Source organism: Haplochromis burtoni, unplaced genomic scaffold (genome assembly GCF_018398535.1).
Source record: "Haplochromis burtoni strain Fernald_Lab_line unplaced genomic scaffold, NCSU_Asbu1 Contig_731, whole genome shotgun sequence".
Taxonomy (NCBI): domain Eukaryota; kingdom Metazoa; phylum Chordata; class Actinopteri; order Cichliformes; family Cichlidae; genus Haplochromis; species Haplochromis burtoni.
This window is the reverse complement of record NW_024583092.1, coordinates 66,241-87,944: the sequence shown is the minus strand read 5'-3', so window position 1 is coordinate 87,944 and position 21,704 is coordinate 66,241. Positions and strand designations below refer to the sequence as shown.

The window sequence follows — 21,704 nt, the reverse complement described above, 5'->3', positions numbered from 1 at the left end:
CAGTAAAAAAAAGAAGCTGACACTATACAAGTCTAGCACAACTTACAGACAGTTTTATTGTGTTTTACTACTGCTAAGAGTAAAAAGTATAAAAGGCAGTGAAAAGATATTAGTTTGAAAAGTGTCAGCACCAGAATGTACGTTAAAATTAATTAAGTATTTTTTCTTCACTTATATGAAATTAAGTATTTTGGATTATTAGTACTTGCTGTATTTGTTGCGCTATTGCTCTAGATATTTATATGCTTTATATATTTTGTGGTAAGTTAATTTACAGCATTAAATCATATTTTTAAGGATTTGATGTGTGTTTTAGGAAATGATGTGATACTATGTTAGAGCCGTTACACCAGATAATTGGTCCCCCCCCTTTTTCCCCCCCTTTTCTCTACTTCCCTGGTGATGGTATTCATGGGGAAAAAGGTATTAACTATAGAAATGCAAAATGAAGTCAGTAATTTATATATAAATTTACATTAAAAGAAGGTTTAATGGCTGTTTGTAACCAAGAAATGCAATTGAGAAATGCTTTAGGATTTTAGATTTATTTGCATATTTTGCACTTTTTGGTGATGAATGTAGATGAATAAACATTTATTTAAAAAACAATTCTGCCCTGTTCAACTCATTTAGCAAAAATCTGCCTATTTAAATCTCTGAAATCTTCATTCATGCCTGTGAGACTCATTTAGACACTTGGACACCCAGTATCATTAAAATGAAGCCAGATGTTTCTCCTTTTATGCTTTTGCACGTTTCTTCACTTTTCCCCAAAACTCTTACAGTTAAATCCGGCTCCACCATCTCTCAGTGTATCTGGCCTTACCACGATACTTGCTGGCTTGGGAACGTCTGCCCCCCTTCTTCTTACAGATAATGGTATGACCCTACTCTGTCTTTGCATGTGATTGGCTGCATGGTGTGTCCAACAAAATAAAGCCCCACCCCTGACTGCATGGATTTAGGCCCTAGTTTTAGACCAAAAAGACACCATTAATAAATGTTTGTTATACTGTGAACAGTCACACTAGCAGAGTATTTGTATGATGATTATCATCATACTAGAGATGGTTTAAAAGACAAACACTATGTATCCAAGGTAAGCAAGAAACTAACCTTTATTTGTCACATACACAATCATACAGACTACATACAACATGTAGCAAAATACTTGTGTCCGAGCTGCAGATGAAGCCACGCCATTCCAGGGCTTGGTTTTTAGCATAGCTGGTCTAGCCAGGACCCTTACTGGATACTGGGTAGGAATCAAACTTGTGATTCCCACTCCAGCTGGTACAGATAGGCCTGTAAATAACTTCACTCTTTATACAGCATCTCTTTTCTACCACAACAACAACTGTAAGTAACACCACAGCATTATCAGGAACAAACTATAACAGCTATATAACCACAACAGTAAATGGAATTCCTTAAACTCAACAAGAAACACATTGTTTCAGATAAATGTTACATCTAGTCATTCTGAACACTTACTTGTGTAACTCAGTGAAAACAGAAGGCTTCGCAATAATTTTGCAATTGGAGCTAAATGGTAGGTTGCTCCACGGTGTTTTTTTTTTTTTTTAACTACATGCCATTCCTTCCTCATATTTAGCAAGATGATATCTAATTTTCTTGAATTCCTTATAGTTTTGTTTTCTTTCTATCTTTCTTTTTGTGTTTTCTTCTTTCTGTGTTTTCATTTGCACAGTTTGTTGCATACTATATACTCTTCAATCTCAAAAAATTAATATAGCTGCATCCAGTGCAGGACACAATGCAAATGTCTTTAAAGATTTTAAAGATTTTAAATTCTGCACATTTTATGAAATTAAATAACTCGTTACTTTTCTGAAATCATGAAGAGGTTGTTTTACCATTTGTTCTTTGTTTTCACAAACCAAAAGCTGTTCTCAATATTGGATTATTGATAAACATTTGAAGGTGGCTATGACATTAAAACTCAGATAAGGGAGTGATGAATGTCACAGTTCAAGCAAACAACACATTTAACCTATGAAGCAAAAGCAAAATCAATTTAAAAATAGAAACACTGTGAGCAGGTTTTTTTTTTATTATCAGGAAGTGTTGAGAGAAAAGTGATGAAGAAAGAAGATTAAGAACACTAAAAGGCTTGTTTGGTGGGACAATAGTGAGACTTTAATTGTTACAGCCTGCTGATTTATAATCTGGATCATAACCTACTCTGTTTATGATTATTTTGTCAGCATAAGTTGCCATGGCAGTACAACCCAGAAAGAAGTGAACTATCTTGGTTGTACAGAAAGATTATCCCAGAAGTCACCCGGACGAGCCGACACTGCTTTGTAATACAGACCTCAACAGAAATGGCCATACTTAACTGAAAAAGTAAATTTTCACACATGTTAGCTCTTTAATATTTTACATTTATATTCAGCTCTTACAAAAAGTCACAAATAGTGATTAAGCTTGTGATGAACACACTGCTTGGAAATACAAGGAATTAAGAAAACATGGAAAGTTTGTCTGCTGAGTGTACATTGTATTCTTATATTTCATCCCCAAGTAAAACAGCATTTTACATTAACTGCCATATCATTTAGCTCACAAGCTCAGTTCAGGATACTGATGCCAACCTTTAGTACCAAAAGAGCATTTAATTTAATACGTTATAAACTGATAGCTCTTAATATCCCAAATGGAAAAGAAATATCTTTATTTGAAATACTATTTCAAATATTTGTGATTTGTGATGTTGATCTGTATTATAATAAGCTGTGTAGACCACCTGTCTTTTATCTTTTGGAAATGATTGACCTTTTTATTTAAAAAAAAAAAAAGACAGCGTATGCACCTAAATGACTTTTTTTTTTTCCAAATGTCTATGAGTCTTCCTGTGATATATTGCACACATCACACATATTTTATATTACACTTGTTTTGCCACAGCTGTAGTAGCTCTAGCCCAGACCTCATCTGAAAGGGAACAGAACTCAAATACAAATACATATAACCCCCCTAATTCAAACTGAGATGAAAATAGTGTTCATATTAGTGTTCATCTTACCTCTGCATCACTAAGTAAGATTACATTTACATTATTTTTTAAAAGCAAAGTAAGACCTGTTGTATTTACACTTAAAGCAGAACTAAAAGAGTCAGTCACATGGTTAATAAATCTCTACACTGGGCCACCACAGCAAAGTTAAGATAGAGCAGGAGAGGCATTTTCTCTAGGGGCAGAACTGGTAGAGTGAACTCACCACACACACACTAGTGTAGTGGACTGTGAGCACACATTGGTATATGGGGATATGTTACTGACATTAATTATTCATAAAATCTCTGTAAGATTAAAGTCAACCTTTGAACGGCGTATCGTTTAAAGGCTTTAAAAACAGAACCGTATTAAGTCTTAACATCACTAATGTCACGTGACTTTGCCGACATGTAAACAAAAGTAGTGTTTACTCTTCGGCCACCTCATTTGAGCCATCTGCAGTCTTTTTTTTTTTTTAACTCATCCACCTAAAATGTGCATAAAAAATTCACAATACATATCTCATAATTATAGTATATTATATTCAAACGTACTACTCCACTAGTTAATTACATAATTAGCACAAGCACTCTCCAACCTATTATAAGATTGTGTTGTATATTATTATATATAGTTTATTTTTTATAAATAATGAAAACCCATGTCACAAGCAAAAGGAGAACACACCATGGCTCATCTTTAAACCAGGAATGATTTATCAATAAAACAGACGTAACGTAATTTTTTCACCCCCCAAAAAAATATATGCTCAAAGCACCAGATCAGCCTGATGTCAGACATATGCAAACAGAAGCTGTCAATTCAGCTCTGTTGAATGAGTGATCATAATGAAGAAGTTGTAGTTTCAAACTGTCCTTCATATGTTTGTCCACCAGATGCCACCAAAGATGACTGTATTGAAAAGCTCCAAGTAATGAAATACGAGCTTCTGTGCTTCAGGAAACTAAAATAAACTGAAAAAAAGTCCACACAACTAACCTTACAAAACATTCAAGTGTCATGACAGAACTTTTAAAAGATATTGTATTAAATGTCTTGAACAAATTCAAAGAGAAGCTACAGATTATTTTGTTCTTTAGAAGCTCAGAGGTTCAGAGGCTATGGAGAGTTCAAAACTTATCTGGAATCTTGCCCATCTCATGACATAGAGATTCAGTGGATACATTACAGTACATTACATTACAATATTTCTCTTTGTTCATATTAATGCTTCTTTGTGCGATCCTTGACAACAACACTGCTTGATGGCCGTGGAAGAAGGATGACATCTTTGATCATGATAATGTGTCTTGGCCCTACAACAACAACAACACAGAAACTATATTTCATATTTCTTCATCATTTACTGCATTTACCTATACTATTATTATTGAGTACTCTCGCCCAACTTAGAATTACACTTAACTGTCATAGTTTTTAAAAATAAAATAAAATAAAATGTTACTGAGGTCACAGTTCATGTTGTGTAAAAGTTGCACAGTGGGCCCTCTGAAAGTTGCTATTCTATATATGAGCTGAGTGTATGGCAAAAGCATGTGCATAAACACAAAATGTTAAGAGCTTTGACAATTTAACTTCAGTGAGTCTTGAATAAAAATAAGTAATATAAAAATGTAATATAATAAAATACAATAATAAAAAAACCCAAATGCCCCAATTCAACTACAGTGCTAAAAATATTTTTAAAATTATGATATTTAGTATTTCCCAAATGTACAGTTAATCAGCAGCTTGTTTGTTCTTACCTTTTCCTTGAACGGTAGTGTTTCTGGGTCTGATATCACAAAGCCTTCTCCACTCCAGTCTGACTTCACGTAGCTACTTGGTTTGTTGAAGCTACCTCGTTGTCACTTGTCTGCCTAAAAATCAAGTGATGAAGACAAAGATATGACAGTTTCAGGAGACAATAAAACATTTTTATAAAACCCCAAGTACTCAGATTTCTTCTCCCCCTTCCATGCTGATAGACACCACATCACAGAACGTGATCTCGCACGTGTTTCTAGACCAATCACAGTGGTACAGCCTTCCTTCTGTTTCCACTATATTCTTTCACACACATACATTCTTCTCTTACATACATATATCATTTGTAAGATTAATTGCATATTGAATGCATGTGCATAAGAGCAAACTGTAGAAATGCGTAAGTGAAAATGTCATGGTTCTGGTTCATTTTTCTTATATTTTGGTGTTTTTTTCTATATTAGGATTTATGCTCTGGTTCTTTAAGTTGTGCTTTGATTATTATGCTAGGTTTAGTTCAGCGTCAAATTTGCATCTTTGTGATTTGTTTCTTGTTTCCTGTTTTATTTTGATGGTTCCAAGTCCTATGACATTATATTCAGTTTTACTTCCCCCTGTCTCCTTAGCCCTAATCCAACTGTGTCTCCCTCCTGTTTCCCATCTTCTGATTACTCCCTGTGTATATAAGTGCTGTGTTTTCCTTTGCTGTCTGTCGTGTTGTGCCCTCTACATGTTGTGTGTTTGTCATGTTCCAGTGCCTGAGTTTGTTTTTTGTGAGTTTTATTTTATGAGGTTTTGCCAGCAATAAAAGCTGCGTTTTGAGTTCCAGTCCTGTCTTTTAGACTCCTGCTTTTTGGGTCCTTTTTCCTGCCTGCCTGCCACACAGCCTATCATAACAGAAAACACATGTATGGGAAATGTGTAAATATAAAAATGTAACTACGTGAGAGTGACAACGTGTATGACACATATGTATGAAAAACAAAAGCAAATATTTTCCCTGTTTGTTTACTTTTTTTTGACAGTTTTAGACTCAAACATTAAACAAGATTGTCACTTAATTTTCATCATTTTCATTAATGCGAGGGTTGCAAGCTATGATGACGACAACAAAAAATCCCAGAGCAGCCATGATGACAATAATAATGTCAGTTTGGTTCTCTGCTGAACAAAAACAACACATGGCATTTTTAACGAGCGCTTGTTAGATGACTGTGTGAAAAATCTAGCTTTAGACTTACCTCAGTTTGTTTCCTTTGTCAAGTTTGGTGATGATGCTGTCATTAGAGAGCTGAAACACACAGTCCTATCTCCTCCAGTCTAAGATGTGACTGATGAAACATTCAGATCGACACTCATCTGGAAGGTCCTGTCATGGTTTGGGATCTTCTCTTCTTTTTTCACACCTTCATCAATCTCCTCTCCATCTTTCCTCCAGAGCATCACGCCTCTGTCAGGATACAAAACTGTAGCGTCACAGCTGACTGGAGAGGAGGGAGTCTTCTGGAGGAGAGACACTGAAAGAAGAACTGCAGTGAAGGAGAGATTCACTGCCATCTTGACAAGTGGCAAGGTATTCCCAGTACACAAATTACATGAATAGTAAATCCAATATCACCAGAAAGTAAAATAAGTAGTCAAGTATATACCCTGCACACCAGGGGAACAAAAGGCTAAGAGGGAAGAATAAGAGACAAATGTCTCGATGCATGCTCAATCATCCAGGTAAGCAAAGCAGGAGAAACATTTCTCTACATTGAAAATGCTACGTCCACATCAACAGAATCAACTTTCTGGGAATCAAAAACAAAGACAGATAAAATCCCGAGAACAGAAGAAAAGTGAACCATAAGCTGTGTACAGGGAAACAGGGAGAAAAGATTGTGAGCTGCTGAAAAGTTACTGCACATTAAAACCACAGAGGAGCATTGCTGTGTCCTGTTTACCTGTTTTCTGCTGAGAGCTTTTCCAGAACTTTAAATATTTCTGAAGGTTTTCAGGGTAAGCCTTCATAACAAAGTTTTTCCAAAATTCGGTGCTCATTACGGTGCTAATCCAGTGTTGCGTCAGCTCAATTTTTTCGGTGTCATGGTCCTGGGTCATTTTGACCCAGTGTTCTTAGTTTTCCTGTGGTTTTGTATTTTGTTCTTTATGTTCATAGGATTGGTTGGTATTTGGATTCCCCCTGTGTCCGTGCTTATATTGTGGTGTTTGTTCTGGTACCGTGTTCCCACCCTTTGTGTTCTGTGTTCTGTGTTCTCCTCATCCCCTCGTGTATCCCTTCATGTTCTCTGCCTCTCTCTGTGCTTCTCTCTGTGTACTCTGTGTTGTGTTTAAGGTCCGCATCTTGGTGTCAGTATTTTCAGTTTCGTGTCCTCCCCGCTCTGTCATGAGTAATTGCCCTCAGCTGTGTTCCCCGTGTGTTCCCACTTCCCTCATTACCTTCTGTGTATTTATGTCAGAGTGTCCCTTTGTTCTGTGTTGTGTCGTCCCTCTAGGTTGTGTGCATTCCCTCGTGTCTTCCCAGTGCCTCAGCTTTAGTTTCTCCCAGTATAGTTTTGTATGACTTTTTATGTTCCTATTAATAAAGACCTGCCTTTTGAGTTTATCCCCGTGTGTCTTGAGCCGTGCATTTGGGTCCTCTCTTGCCTTCACACAGCCGCCTCTTGACACTCGGTGCTGCTGTCATAGTAAGCCATCTCTACTTCATTAAGCAAAACAACAGCTACAAAATCTGGGAATTCTGTTACTCCACTTGATGATGTGAGGAAGAACTTCAGAGAGTGTTTTTCTGTTTAAGGCAAAGAAATAACACCATGTGTATCCTTGGTTTTACTATGTGACCTGCTGCAAGGTCAGTTTTTTTTTCCCATAAATTTAATATTCATTTTGTGACTTTGTTATTATTTATTTTGCCTTTTCCTGTGAGTACTATGTGGTTATGTCATGCTACACATTTAAGTGTCCCTAACATTTAAATTCACACACAAACATGAAGTGCACATGACATGAAAAATGCAGCATAACAAGAGTGAAGTAACATAAAATAACACAAAACAAAACAGAACAAAACAAAATAACACAAAGTAAGAAAGAAACGTCTTAATTTTGTTGGGGAAAGGCATGGAGCTGAAGAGAAGCGTGTTGAATGCAGGACTGTTTCCTGGTTTTATGATATATGGTATGTGAGCCATGAGCTGTTAATTAGGACCTGAACGAGGTGAAACAAAAACAGACCCAGCAAACAATGATATCAATAATAATAACACAGAATTATCCTAATCTTTACTATCCTATATATCGTTGGTGACTCTGCATGTGTTTTTAATCCATTATCTTTATCCCCAATGTTTTTATTTCATTATATTTTATTGAGTGTAAGAAACAAAAAGCATCTGTTTACTGTAAAATGTACGTCTGCTTTATATAAATACCAGGACCTTATTGCCTTACATTTCTCCAGAATGTCACCAGTTGCTTCCACGGTGTCACATAACCTACTCCAGTGATGTTCACCTCCTCTGCAGGTTCTGGAAAAATACCAGTCTTGCGTACAAAGCAGCTCATTTTCAACCAGTATAACTTGGACTCCCTTTGTGTTCATTTGAGGCAGGTGATTAATTGCCACTGTTTTGCTCATAACTTTACTGTTTAAATTTCAAATAAATTTAATAAAGAAGATCTATATCTACTTGTCTGACTGCTTTCTTTCATTTGGGTTTCCTGTCTGATCTTCTTCATGCTTTTCCATGGTGTCAAACTCTGTCGTCACTACCGTAGTCCAATCATTTTCTTGCTGCCTTAGGTGAGCCAATCAGCCTCTAAATCTCAGTTTTCTTCTATCAACATTTCACCTGCCAGATTCTCATCTCATGCGATCCACCTTCTCCCCTCTACTTCAACATGGTCACTCAGAGCGTCTTATCCAGGCCTCCACCTGCTTCATCTTCCCCATCACCAGTGCATAGACTGGTATCACAGGATCCCGTTCTGCTTTCTATCATTGTAGGGACTCTGTTCTTCTATGTTGTTTATTGGAGTCTAATTGACTAATTGCTTGTTCCTCAAATTCCTTTTCTCTTTAAGTTCTTCCTGTAGTTTCTCCTTATTGAACTTCAATTAATAATTGTGTTGTAAAACTTTTTCGTCTCTGCTTTTTCATTTCCATCACAGATAAATGAACCTCAGCAAGCGGCATCTATAAACATTAGTTTTCAAATGATTACAGTAATATTAGAAAATTATGGACTTCATTTTATTTATTTTTTTGTACAGTTCTTAACCTCTTAAGCCCTAACACCCCCTGATATAGGGGCAAAAGGCAGGAGATCAAGTAGGCTTGGGGCTTAAGAGGTTAATTTTCATTCTATATTTTCTCTTTAATATTTTTAAGCTGTTGAAGTGCCAACACACAATCCCTTTAATTGAAAAGATTGTTTTTTTATTTCTCATAATGAGGTGAGGAGGGTTTTTTTTGCCCATAATCACTCCAAGCACCTTTTTCTAATTCATAATATTAAAGAATTTGTAGGAAGTCTTTTTAGTAGAGGTTCTTCAGAGGCTGCTGTTCAGAAATGATTCAGGAAATTAGGACCTTTTGTTCCAGTCGCTGTTAAACAAGAGATGTGAACAACTGATATCAGAACATGACCCTTGGCCCAAACACAGTAATTTACTGTATTCAAAGTATATGCTGGTTAATATTTAATTCTTTATGACTCAAAACTTTGGACCAGCCCATCAAAAAATGAACTTGGACAAGTCGCTCATGAAGTCTCAGTTGTTTTTCTGGATTTAGCAAATTTTAAAATGCAGAATAAGATGAAGAATCTGTTCATATTACTCCTCTGCTGTCATGCTGCGTCTCTAGGTAAGATTATATTTCAAATATCGTAATGTTTCCCTTTACTTATATCACCTTGAATTTCAAGTGACAGACTTTTAGTTTCACTATGAGCTGTTGGAATTTTATTTACCTCTTCTCAAGGCCGGAGGAATGTAAGCAGCCCCAGAAATCTTTCTCGGGGGGCTGGATACATAGAGCCCTATTTAATTATTTTTAATTTATGACTGATTGAAATTCAAGTTTATTTACCCCATCCTCCTGTAGATATGTGTACCTCATCAAAAGGATTATGTGGGTTACTGAATGATGAATACTTCAAAAAATAATATCAAAATTAATTTTAGTAATTAATGTCAAGACATTCCTTAAATATATTACAAACAGTCATACAAGAAAGTATATACCTAATTCTAAGTCACAATTATTTTATAATTTCACAGTAAAACACTCCTTGAAGTATTTCTCCACTGAAACCTCTGGAGCCCAGAGCATCCCAGAGTTTGTGGCTGTTGCTCTTCTTGATGAAGTTCAGATAGGAAGCTGCAATAGCAACAGAAGGGGACCAGATCTTAAAACTGACTGGATTAAAAAACTCTTTAAGGATTATCCGCGGCGGCTGGAGTGGTACACGTTTCAATGTTTGGATAGTCATCACTCATTCAAGGGTCGCATTGATAGTTTAAGGCAACGTTTCAACCAAAGTGAAGGTATGCATTTGTTCTAGTTGTTACTGCTGAAATTAAAAGTGTGACCTTTCCACATTGCTCATAAGTTTATAAAGTATATTTTATACCAGTGGCACTACCCATTCATCCTCTGTTTTTCTGTCTGCAGTATTACTTTGTGGCATTCTGTCTCCTTTTTCAGGTGTTCATATTTTGCAGAGGATGAGTGGCTGTGAATGGGATGATGAGACTGGACAGATTAATGGGTTCAATCAGTATGGTTATGATGGAGAAGACTTTTTAGCATTGGACCTGGAGACACTGACATGGATCGCTCCAAAACCACAGGCTGTCGTCACCAAACTGAGATGGGATGCTGAAGAACCTCGATTAGAATATAATAAAAACTTTTTAATCTATGAATGCCATGAGTTGTTGAAGAAGTATGTGCAGTATGGCAGAAGCTTTTTGCAGACAACAGGTGCAGTTAGATAAACTTAAATGACTTTCTTGTTTCTAAAGCAGAGTATGATTAAAAAGAAAATTATACAACTGCCAATCTTTCTCCAGCTCTTCCTTCAGTGTCTGTCCTCCAGAGGACTCCCTCCTCTCCAGTCAGCTGCCACGCTACAGGTTTCTACCCTGACAGAGCCAAGATGTTTTGGAGGAAAGATGGAGAGAAGCTTTGTGAAGGTGTGGATCCTGGAGAGATCTTTCCCAATAATGATGGGACCTTCCAGATGAGCGTTGATCTGGAACTTTCATCAGTCCCACATGAAGACTGGCAGAGGTACGACTGTGTGTTTCAGCTCTCTGGTGTGAACGAGTACATCATCACCAAACTGGACAAAACAGTGATCAGGACCAACTGGAGTAAGACTGATCCTGTAATGGTTTTGAAACTATTGTTTTGTCTGGGTGACTGTTGCCTTGATTTGACTTTACTGCTCTGTATGACAAAGTGTTGCCATTTCTTGTTTAACAGTAAAGCCCACTGACACGGTGATCTTCATCAGTGCTGCAGTGGTTTTCCTAGCTTTCATCCTCACCACAGCTGTGGCATTTGCAGCTTGCAAAAAGAAGAAAGGTGAGAATATTAAATTTTGTTTTTTAGTCATGTCTTAATCTATTCGGCCCAATGAGTTTGACTGCAAATACCCAAAACACAGAAATCTAAAGCAACAGTATAAGGCTTAGAGCCACAGTCATGTAAATACAAAGGGAAATGATAATGTGGGATACAGTATTCAGTAGGTGGAAGGCACAAAAGATATGTATGTGAAGTGAAAAGAAAATATGACAACTGATAAAATTTCTTGTTTTTTTTTTTTTTAGATAAATGTTCACCACCCTGTAAGTAAAACTTGCTTTTATTGTATTTGTTTTCTGTCAAATATAGTGCATCATTAAAGTATTAAATGAGTAAACCTAAACCATGTTTGCAAACAGAAACCAGTAATTACTGCATATTATACCTTTGAGAAGTTTAGAAAAGTATTCATACGCTATGCTTTTATCTTATAGCTTTTGACGATGGGTCTGAGCAGTCTGAGAAGCTAAATCCACAAACGTGACTGTCTTGTAAGCAGTTCTGTTCTCCACTGTCTGTATGGGTTTGCTCTGTAGCTGCTGCAGTATCATCCACAGTTCAAAGACATACGTTCAAAACACAGTTGTTTAAATTACCCACAGCTAATGTGGAGCACAACCCATTTTTTTCTTTGTGATATTTGGAATTGGGATTTTAACCTGCTTCACTGAGTAATCACTGTACACACACACACACACACCTGTATAATCCTCTGTAAACAAAGTATTAAATGTATGTTGGTTTATACATCTGGCAATGAAGTGTGCTACACACTGATGTTGCAGCATCAGTGATGCAATTTCCATGGAAATTTCAAGTTTATTCATATTGCAAAAATAGCACATTTAGAGGCTCCTCTAAGTTTCTTTTATATTTATGTATAGGTTTATATACATTTTATATTTCTGCTGTAGTTACATTATAGCAAAGAGACATGCATTTGGATAGTGTAAGTCATGTGTTTGTGATATTGTGGTGTCCCACCTTTTAGAGAGTCGTATGGTATTTTAAGCACAAATACATGTTTGCAGTCTACTCAATTTCCCTCTGGGATTAATAAAGTCTGTCTGATTTTGTTTCTCACTTAACTGAATTTTAAAAAACTATGGGATTAAATAAGACTACACTTATTTCCGGACAAAACAGGAACAAATGACTATGTGTTTTGATCACCGTGAACTTACAAATTGTAATGATTAATTCTTTTTCACTGTGTTGTTGCCATTTGTTTTAATGGTTTAAACTGAAATAAATATGTGTCTGTGAAGTAAAGCTTGAAGTTGACTGGTACTGTGTGTTTCTAGGATAACAACTATTTAGTTCTGTGACCTGTTCTCAAATATTTATGTATTTACCTTGTAGGGCAGACAGTTAATTTTCCCCTTGTATTAAAAATAATGTATTTTTCTGTAATGCGTGCATTGGATTCTCCTTACGATATAATCATATTTGTTTTGTTTTTTATTGAGTGCAAGTATTTTTTTTATTTTAGTACTATTAGTAGTACTAGTTGTACCAAATAAGGGAAAGCGACACAGCTGCGGAAAACAAGGTGCAGGTGAATGGAATCAATCAACAAGCAAGAGGGACTGCGAAACTGAACGTAATGCACACGATACGAGAGACTATCAAAATAACAAAGCAAGCCTAAACTCTGAGACTAAAACACGTAAACAACGACAAAACTGAATAAACACGGGAGACCTAACAGAAACACAAACTAGGTATGGGGAACATGAGGGGACAGGAAAAAACTTGGGAATAACTGACAAAGAAAACTATGAATACGGAATCAGAATGAAAACAACCTATTCAAACTGAAAACTAAAACAAAGTCAAACAGAAAATATTAAACCGAAACTAAGAGTCCAAAACAGAAAATTCTTGGTACAAAACCAAGGATCATGGAAGTTGATACAGCTTACTTTAGATTCCCTGAAATATTTTGTCATGAAAAATTATAAATTGTCTAGCCCAATTAACTAAGTTGATCATTTGTCTTTGAGCTAAACAATTTAATGTCATAGAAACTTTAAAAAAATGCATGGCCAATGTATTTTGGCATTGGCTATATGAGACATATTTTCCTGTTTCGAAGTTTTGAGTATTTACCAAATACTGTGGGTAGAACAAGCAGTGTGCATGCGTGGTAAAAAGAAAAGAACAAGGAGGCTCTTGAAGGTTATTAGTCTGTTTAATGTTTAACTTTTTTATCGCTCAAAACTTTGGCACAGCCCATCAGGAAATGAAACGGGCAACTAAGCCAAATTGTTTTTCTTGCACTGATAAAGATGAAAAATTAAGAAAAAAGATGAAGAATGTCTTCATATTACTCCTGTGCTGTCATGTTGCATCTTCAGGTAAGATCATAGTTCAAGTTAAGTCTTAAAAAGTGTTCTCCTTAACCTACAACAACTTGAATTGCAAGAGATGTAATCTTTTTTAGTTTCACTATGAGCTGTCGACATATTATTTACTTTTTGATCGAGAGAGTGAGCAACTTCAAATTCTTGGGCACATACATTTTCCATTTCACAGGACCTCACATGGAGTATTTACACTACCTCCTTTTTGAAAAAGGCACATTTCTTAAGGGCACAAAGGAGAGTAAACTTGCTAGTAGCTGCTGTTGTTCTGTTAAACATTTTTCTTTGAACGTATCCTCTCCCATGTCATCTTGTGTGGCTCACAAGCTGCACTGTAGCTGACAGGAAAGTAATAGGGTGTTATTAAATTAGTACAGAACATTATGCACACAGTATGGCTTCATGCTGAGAAAGAGCAATACAGATGTGACATTTGCTTTAAGCATGCTGATGGAGAAGTTTAGAGAAGTTAAGAAGGAGCTATGTGGAGGAGTGAGAGAGAAGGGTGGTGCAGGACATTTATGAGGGCAGTCAAACAGTGTTGAGGTAGAAGTGACTGATGGGTTCAAGGTGGGGGTGGAATTGCATCAGGGATCTTCCCTTTGGCTCTGATCCTTTGTTTGCAGTGGTGATGAGCAGGTTTACATATGAGGTAGAGGAGTGAGAGTGGGGAGCAGGTGAAAGAGAAACTCCAGAAATGGAGATATGCTCTGGAGAGAAGGAGAATGAAAGTTAGTAGAAGCAAAAACAGAATACATGTGTTTGAATGAGAGGGAGACAGGTGGAATGGTGAAGATTCAAGGAGCAGAAGTGGTGAAGGTGAATGACTTTGAATACCTGGGATTAACCATCCAAAGCAGCAGACAGTAGACAAGGGAGGTGAAGAAGAGAGTGCAGGCAGGATGAAGATGAGGGTCAGGGGTCATTTAGGAAAGAAAGACATCAGCAAGAGTTGAAAGGAAGATTTATAAGATGGCAGTGAGAGAATCATCCCTTGGTTAGGCTGCAATCAGTCTGGGTTTCGGGGGGCTTCCCATGATGCACTGAACATTTCTTCTTCACTCACCTCTTTTCACTCTCTGTGTTTATAAACCACTATGCATTTGATCATTAGTTATTACTAAACTCTGGTTCTCTTCCACAGTGTGGCTATTATCCTGTCTCTTCTGCTCTCTTCCTTTCCTATTACACATCATTGTTTTCCGTCTCTTTTTATGTTCACTGATGTATCACTGATAGATTTATGTTTTTACAGTGAAAAATGACCTGAATTAAGGTCATATTTAACCTACTTAAATGATACACGAAAATATGTAATAATTGAATGTCCCATCAATTTCACAGTAAAACATTCCTTGAAGTTCTTCTCCACTGAAAGCCCTGGAGCCCAGAGCATCCCAGAGTTTGTGGTTGTTGCTCTTCTTGATGAAGTTCAGATAGGAAGCTGCAATAGCAACAGAAGGGGACCAGATCTTAAAACTGACTGGATTAAAAAACTCTTTAAGGATTATCCGCGGCGGCTGGAGTGGTACACATTTCAATGTTTGGATAGTCATCACTTCATTCAAGGGTCGCATTGATAGTTTAAGACAACGTTTCAACCAAAGTGAAGGTATGTGAAGGTCATTTCACTTGTTACTGCTGAAATATTATCCCGATTATTATAAAATCCCTCTAAGAAAATAATTCAAAGCACATGACAATTTGAAGGTCTTTTTTGATGATATTTTTCCCACCACACTGCTAACATGAAAAATAGCAAAGAAGAAGCAGTGAATGAATCCAAAGAACACAAAATGTGAATCCTGATAAACTGTTCATCAGAAAGAAAGAACACTACAAAGAAACAACCCCGTGTTAATTCTTTGTGGTATATTCTTTCTCAGTAGGTGCGATATCACCTTTTAACTCTGCTCACATCTCACTGGTGATTGCAGTTATTGTTGCTGTCTCTCTTTTCAGGTGTTTATATAATGCAGAGGATGAGTGGCTGTGAATGGGATGATGAGACTGGACAGATTAATGGGTTCAATCAGTATGGTTATGATGGAGAAGACTTTTTAGCATTGGACCTGCAGACACTGACATGGATCGCTCCAAAATCACAGGCTGTCATCACCAAACTGAGATGGGATACTGAAAAAGCTCGATTAGAAATCAATCAAAACCTTTTAAGTCACGAATGCCCGAGTTTTTAAAGAAATATGTGGACTATGGAAGTAGCTTTTTGCAGTCAGCAGGTAAAATGGCAGCAGGCCTAATTCATAGGCTTCACCATTTCTTAAGTACAGTAAAATTCAAAAGATAATGACACAACTGTCTGTCTCTCTCCAGTTCTTCCTTCAGTGTCTCTCCTCCAGAAGACTCCCTCCTCTCCAGTCAGCTGCCACGCTACAGGTTTCTATCCTCACGAAGCCACGATGTTCTGGAGGAAAGATGGAGAGGATATTTATGAAGGCTTGGACATAGGAGAGATCCTCCCTAACAATGATGGGTCCTTCCAGATGAGTGTTGAGCTGAAACCTTCAGTCACTCCTGAAGAATGGGAGAGGTACGACTGTGTGTTTCAGCTCTATGGTGTGAACGAAGACGTTGTCATCAAACTGGACCAAGCTGTGATCAGGACCAACTGGGGTGAGACTTTATCCTGCGGGGTTTTGTAAATATTTTTTTCTTCCTCTAGCTTTCAAATTCAAGTCCTTAATCCTTAATCCTGGTCTTACTTATTAATAACTACAAGTATAAATATAAATATAAACTATACTACTAAAAGTATTCACCAACCCATCCAAATCATTGAATTCAGGTGTTCCAGTTGCTTCCAGGGCCAAAGGTGTATACAATCAAGCACCTAGGCATACAGACTGCATCTACAAACATTTGTGAAAGAGTGGGTCTGTCTAAGGCGCTCCGTGAACTCCAGCGTGGTACTGTGATAGAAGACCAGTCATGAAATTTCCTTGCTACTAAATATTCCACATTCAACTGTTAGTGCTATTATATATCAAAGTGGAAGTGACAGGGAATGACAGCAACACAGCTGTAGAGAGTTTCATGGAATGGGTTTCCATGCCTGAGTAGCTGCATCCAAGCCTTACATCACTGCAATGGACGCAGTTGTGTAAAGCATGCTGCTTCAGCATACTGAGACATTTCGGACTATTTCATGCTCCTAACTTTGTGGAAAGAGTTTGGGGATGGCCCCTTCATACCCACCACAAAAAGCAAGGTCCATAAAGACAAGGACGAGGAAGTTTGCTGTGGAAGAATTTGACTTGCATGCACAGAATCCTTTGCAATGAACACTTTTGGGATGAATTAGAGCAGAGACTGCGAACCAGGCCTTTTCGCCAAACATCACAGTCTGATCTCTCAAATGTGCTTCTTGTTTTGTGCAGCTCTTTGTTTCAATCAGAGATGTCATTCTCATCAATTATCAGATGTGATGTGGTTATTACAAATTCTTTAGTAACTGCACACATTTTTGCTCTGTATTATAAAGTGTTGCTTTCTTTTCTTCAGCAGAGAAGCTCTCTGACGGGACCACCATGGAGCACCGTGCTCTATGGTTTGCTCTATGGTTTGTTCTAGTTTTCACCATCATTGCAGCTGTGATATTTCTGGCTTACAAAAGGAGGAAAGGTGAGAAAGGTAAGAAATTTCATTTGATCAGATTCCATCGATGTATAGTTTTCCATTGTACTTACGTAATTACATCAGACTGTAATGTAATTATTAATGTAATTCTAATTTAACCAATGAAATTCGTCTTGAGTGAAGATATTAAAAGAACAAATGCAAAACCCTGATTGTGTTTTGCCAAAACACATTCCGTTTCTTATTTATGCTCTCATTTGCTTGATAACCACTAATATTTCTGCAGAGAGAGGGTTGTGTTTGCAAACAGAAACAAACAATCACCTGCTTATTATACTTTGAAAAGACCAGAATACTTCCCGACTGTCTGTTTTTGATATTACAGCTCCAGACGATGGCTCCGAGCAGTCTGAGAAACTAAATCCACAAACCTAATTGTGCTGTAAGCAGTTCTGCTCTCCATTCTTTCATCTGGCTGCTATAGTATCTTCTGCCGTTTAACATTTAAGTTTTATAATTAATTATTTTATTTTCTGTATTTCTCCGTAAATTTGATTGTATTTTTATTTAAGATTATTTTATTATTTCCACTGACAACAGTAACAATTCTGACACTAAACAGTTTATCAGTTTCTTAGAATGCTTTGGTTTAAACAGTATACGATCGACCCTACCCAAGCAAAAAGTCACACGCTTGATCAGGGTTATTTTTCAGAGGCCTTGATTTCAATAAGTATCATGTCAAAGCCAGTACAGCTGAAACAGTTATTAAAAACAGAATAGAAAAGAAAAGCCCTTTATTGTCATTGTACAGGTACAACGAGATTGTGAAATTATTATTCAAAGTGCAAATGACCAATAATGTCCTCCTATGATGATGCAGTGTCTTAGATTATTGACCATGTTGCCTCTGTTAAAACTATTAATATACAGGGTTCACCTCAAGCACCCTGAAGAAACAGTGAAAGGTTAAAGCAGGCAAAAAGAATCTGCTGGACAGGTGAAAGAAAATATTGAAAAAATAAACTACAAATTAATTTTAAAATCTACAGTAAGGACTTCACTGCTATAAAAACAAGCTAAAATTAGCCAGACAACACTACATGTTCCAAATGATTAGCAATAAAGAGTCTAATTCTGCTTTTCTATTTTCATCCACTGATAAACTAATTAATCCCTCCAAAATCATACCAACTGAATTTTATTCAGCTAATAAGTGAATGTGATGAGGAAATATCTTAGCCTCTCATATTTATCCATCACTGACATTCTGATCAAATTACTACTACAAACACAATGTCCACATTATCATTTCCAATTTTTAAAGATCTGGAAGAAGATATTCACCAGTTAAAGGCTTGGGCCTCTTTGCTTGACTTTGATCCCCACCAAACTATTCAAATTATAAGTCATTGCTTTAGAAAACATTTAGTAAATATTATCAACAGTTCTCTACATTCATGGCATTTTTCCTGTTTCTCTTAAATCTGATGTAATCACACCACTACTCAAAAAACAAACTTAGATCCATTGTAATTAATAATTAAGACTCAGACTTCCTAATCTTTCATTCCTCAGCAAAGTATTTAAAAAAATTGTTTGCAAAAAACCAAATGAATTTCTTTGATCTCATCGCATCATTTTGGGCAGTGATTTTGTTTTGATAATCACCTCAATAAGGTTACCAGAGCTGCTTTCACTTAAGAAATTTAATTAAAGGTAATTAAACCACATTACTCCAGTATTAAAATCACTTCAGTGGCTCCCAATGCAATTTATAATTATTTTTAATTACCTATTACCTCTTTTATTACCTATTGAATTGTGGTTTGCCATTGAGAAATTGGCAGTAAGCAAAACACATAAAATAACCAAAACAGTGACAGAATCTCAGTGTTAGTTACTGTGTGTGTTTTGTATTTGGTAATGTATGTCAGATTGGTTCTGTGCTGGCTGCTTTTTTGGTATAAGTAGTCAAAGATAAAATCAGTAAGTATACAGCACAGAAAACTACTGCCGTGTCGGCATACCTTACACAAACACTGAGTTTCCACAAAACTCTTGGATGGGCTTAAAGATAACAAGCGTTGATCACATTAATGATGGTGAAATTTTCACTGAACTACAAGATTAAAATTCCTTTTATATCTGATAAAGATATTGCATTATGATCATTTATATCAGATTATGCACAGAGTTAAATAGTAAATGTCTTAAACAATACAATTTGACAGGATGAAGTACTATCACTGGTTTCAGTTTGTAATTTGAAGGTCTTACTAAAGTTAAGACCGTAATACTGAACACATTTTGGAGAGATTTATATTAACTATGTGATGCACCCTGTTCACTTACCTTTTTTTTCTTAAACTCCTTGGATTGCCCACAGGATATACTGTTGAGTAACTTTAAAAAGAATGTACTTGTAATTGCTGTAATGGTATGTGTTATGTAACTTTACGTTATGTTACGTTACGTTACATTACATTATGTTAATGATGTGCAGCATCAATGTCAGGATTTTCATGGAAATTTCATGTGTCAAACAACCAGAACCTACTGTATTCCTATTTGTACATATTATTTTTGTGGTGGGGTTTTTTGGAATCTAAACATTTTACTACGTCTTTAATTAAGCCTTCACTTGTTATAATCATTGTAAACTTGTGAATTAATGATCTTTGTCACTGTGTTTAACGTCTGGTGACATTTAGAGTTGAAACACACACATTTAAATGCACAGTTTAACAAATAAATCTTTAACCACCAAGGGGAGCCAAACCTCATTTAGAAAGACAACCTTCTGGCACCCCCTTACATTAATGAGAGGAACTACATTTTCCTTTCCCAAGACAATGCCTAATTGACCATCTACTTATTACATTAATCGTAGAACAATAACAACAGTTTTTTTCACCCAAAGTCATAGTGGGTGTGTTACAAAACTGCATATTTTTGTTCTAGAGCTATGAATCAAAATTAAATAAACAAATCTTAAAAGATCCATCCATCAATTGATCCATTCATCCCTAACACTAAGGGAGAGGTCAGCTACCCTTTGGAGAAAGCTCATTTCTTTTGGTCACCATCCAGAGCTTGTGATGATGGGCAAGAGCAAGGGATGTAAATCGACCAGTAAATCCAGAGCTTTGCTTTTACATTCAGCTCTCTTGTCACCATGATGCCCCAGTATAAAATTTTGCAAAGCTGGAAGTTTGGTCAGTAGATGTTTAATCTGTAAAATTTTTGATCTGTAAAAATGTAAAAGGATTCATATTCATATAATGATTACATAAAATACTTGTACCTATACCTATTCAATCTTGTAAACTATGTAAATTAAAATAAATAATAAACAAATGATAAGGGTGTCAAATATACTGTGTCGCTCTAAAATAAAATCAATATTTGTATATTTATTCTACATCATAACCTTAATAATATGTACTATTGAGTTAAAAGAGCTGAGGTAGGCGGTCGGCATATCCATATTCAAGTCTACTATAAAGAGAAGACTGCATGAATGTAAATACAGACGGTTCACTGCGAAGTGCAAGCATACTGTCTGCTCAAATCCAGCTCAATACAGTCAGATTGATTGGGTGCCATTTCATAATACAATGACCAATGAACAATGACCCAAAACATACAGCCAAAGCAACCAGGAGTTTATTAAAGCAAAGAAAAGCAACCTATCATGGCAGCACAGGAACCAGGGGTCTGCAACAGCAGTATCCTTGGTTTATGTGAATAAATAAAGATAATGAGTAGTTTACAGAAGAATGCCAAATTTAATCTGTGCTTAACTAAACACACCAATTCAGAGAATCTTTATAAACCGAATTTAAACACTGACCAGTTGTTTTTGTAGATGATTACACTACAAGTAATTTTAAGTACAAGGTAGCTAATTTAAGTACAGCATTTCTTAAGTACTACATGAGGGCATAGGTCCATCTGAGCCTAAAATAATGGAGGCAAGGTGAGTTTTCATCAATTAAAAAATGAGAGCATGAAAACAATTTCTTAACCCTTGAGTTTTAACAATAAAATACAATACAAAACAATGCTATGTTTTAATTGTGGGCAAGTGTCCAAAAATGTCCTCAACAGTCAGCAGATTATATGCAGAGTCATCCCATCTACAAGGATAGCAAAGCTTTCTCCTTCCTGAGCGATAGCCACCTGTACAGACAACAACTGAAGATTAAAGTTTTTGCCAGTGTTTATTACCCTTTTTCTTTATTACACTGTAAAATGTTACAATTTTATTTTTGTCTTTTGCAAACAAACAATTACTGCTACACTCACTGCCCACTTCATTAAGTACACCTTTCTAATAGCGAGCTTT

The 21,704-nt window shown here is 36.3% G+C and overlaps 1 protein-coding gene and 1 pseudogene across 1 annotated transcript; both read left to right on the top strand.

Annotated features, from left to right (window-relative positions):
* Positions 1-9,598: 9,598 nt before the first annotated feature.
* Positions 9,599-11,874, top strand: LOC121812679 (major histocompatibility complex class I-related gene protein-like). Its single transcript, XM_042215468.1, has 6 exons — positions 9,599-9,659; positions 10,076-10,342; positions 10,503-10,781; positions 10,871-11,173; positions 11,286-11,387; positions 11,825-11,874. Exons 1-6 carry the CDS (start codon positions 9,599-9,601, stop codon positions 11,872-11,874), a joined length of 1,062 nt encoding a protein of 353 aa, XP_042071402.1.
* A 1,827-nt stretch (positions 11,875-13,701) lies between these two features.
* Positions 13,702-16,419, top strand: LOC121812682 (annotated as a pseudogene).
* Positions 16,420-21,704: the final 5,285 nt, after the last annotated feature.

What these genes read in the sequence shown, in the direction of transcription:
- LOC121812679 (XM_042215468.1), top strand. Translation starts at nt 9,599, where the DNA reads ATGCAGAATAAGATGAAGAATCTGTTCATATTACTCCTCTGCTGTCAT. An exon ending in CTGTCATGCTGCGTCTCTAG is followed by an intron (nt 9,660 to 10,075) that starts GTAAGATTATAT and finishes ATAATTTCACAG; the next exon opens with TAAAACACTCCTTGAAGTAT. An exon ending in AGCTTGCAAAAAGAAGAAAG is followed by an intron (nt 11,388 to 11,824) that starts GTGAGAATATTA and finishes TTTATCTTATAG; the next exon opens with CTTTTGACGATGGGTCTGAG.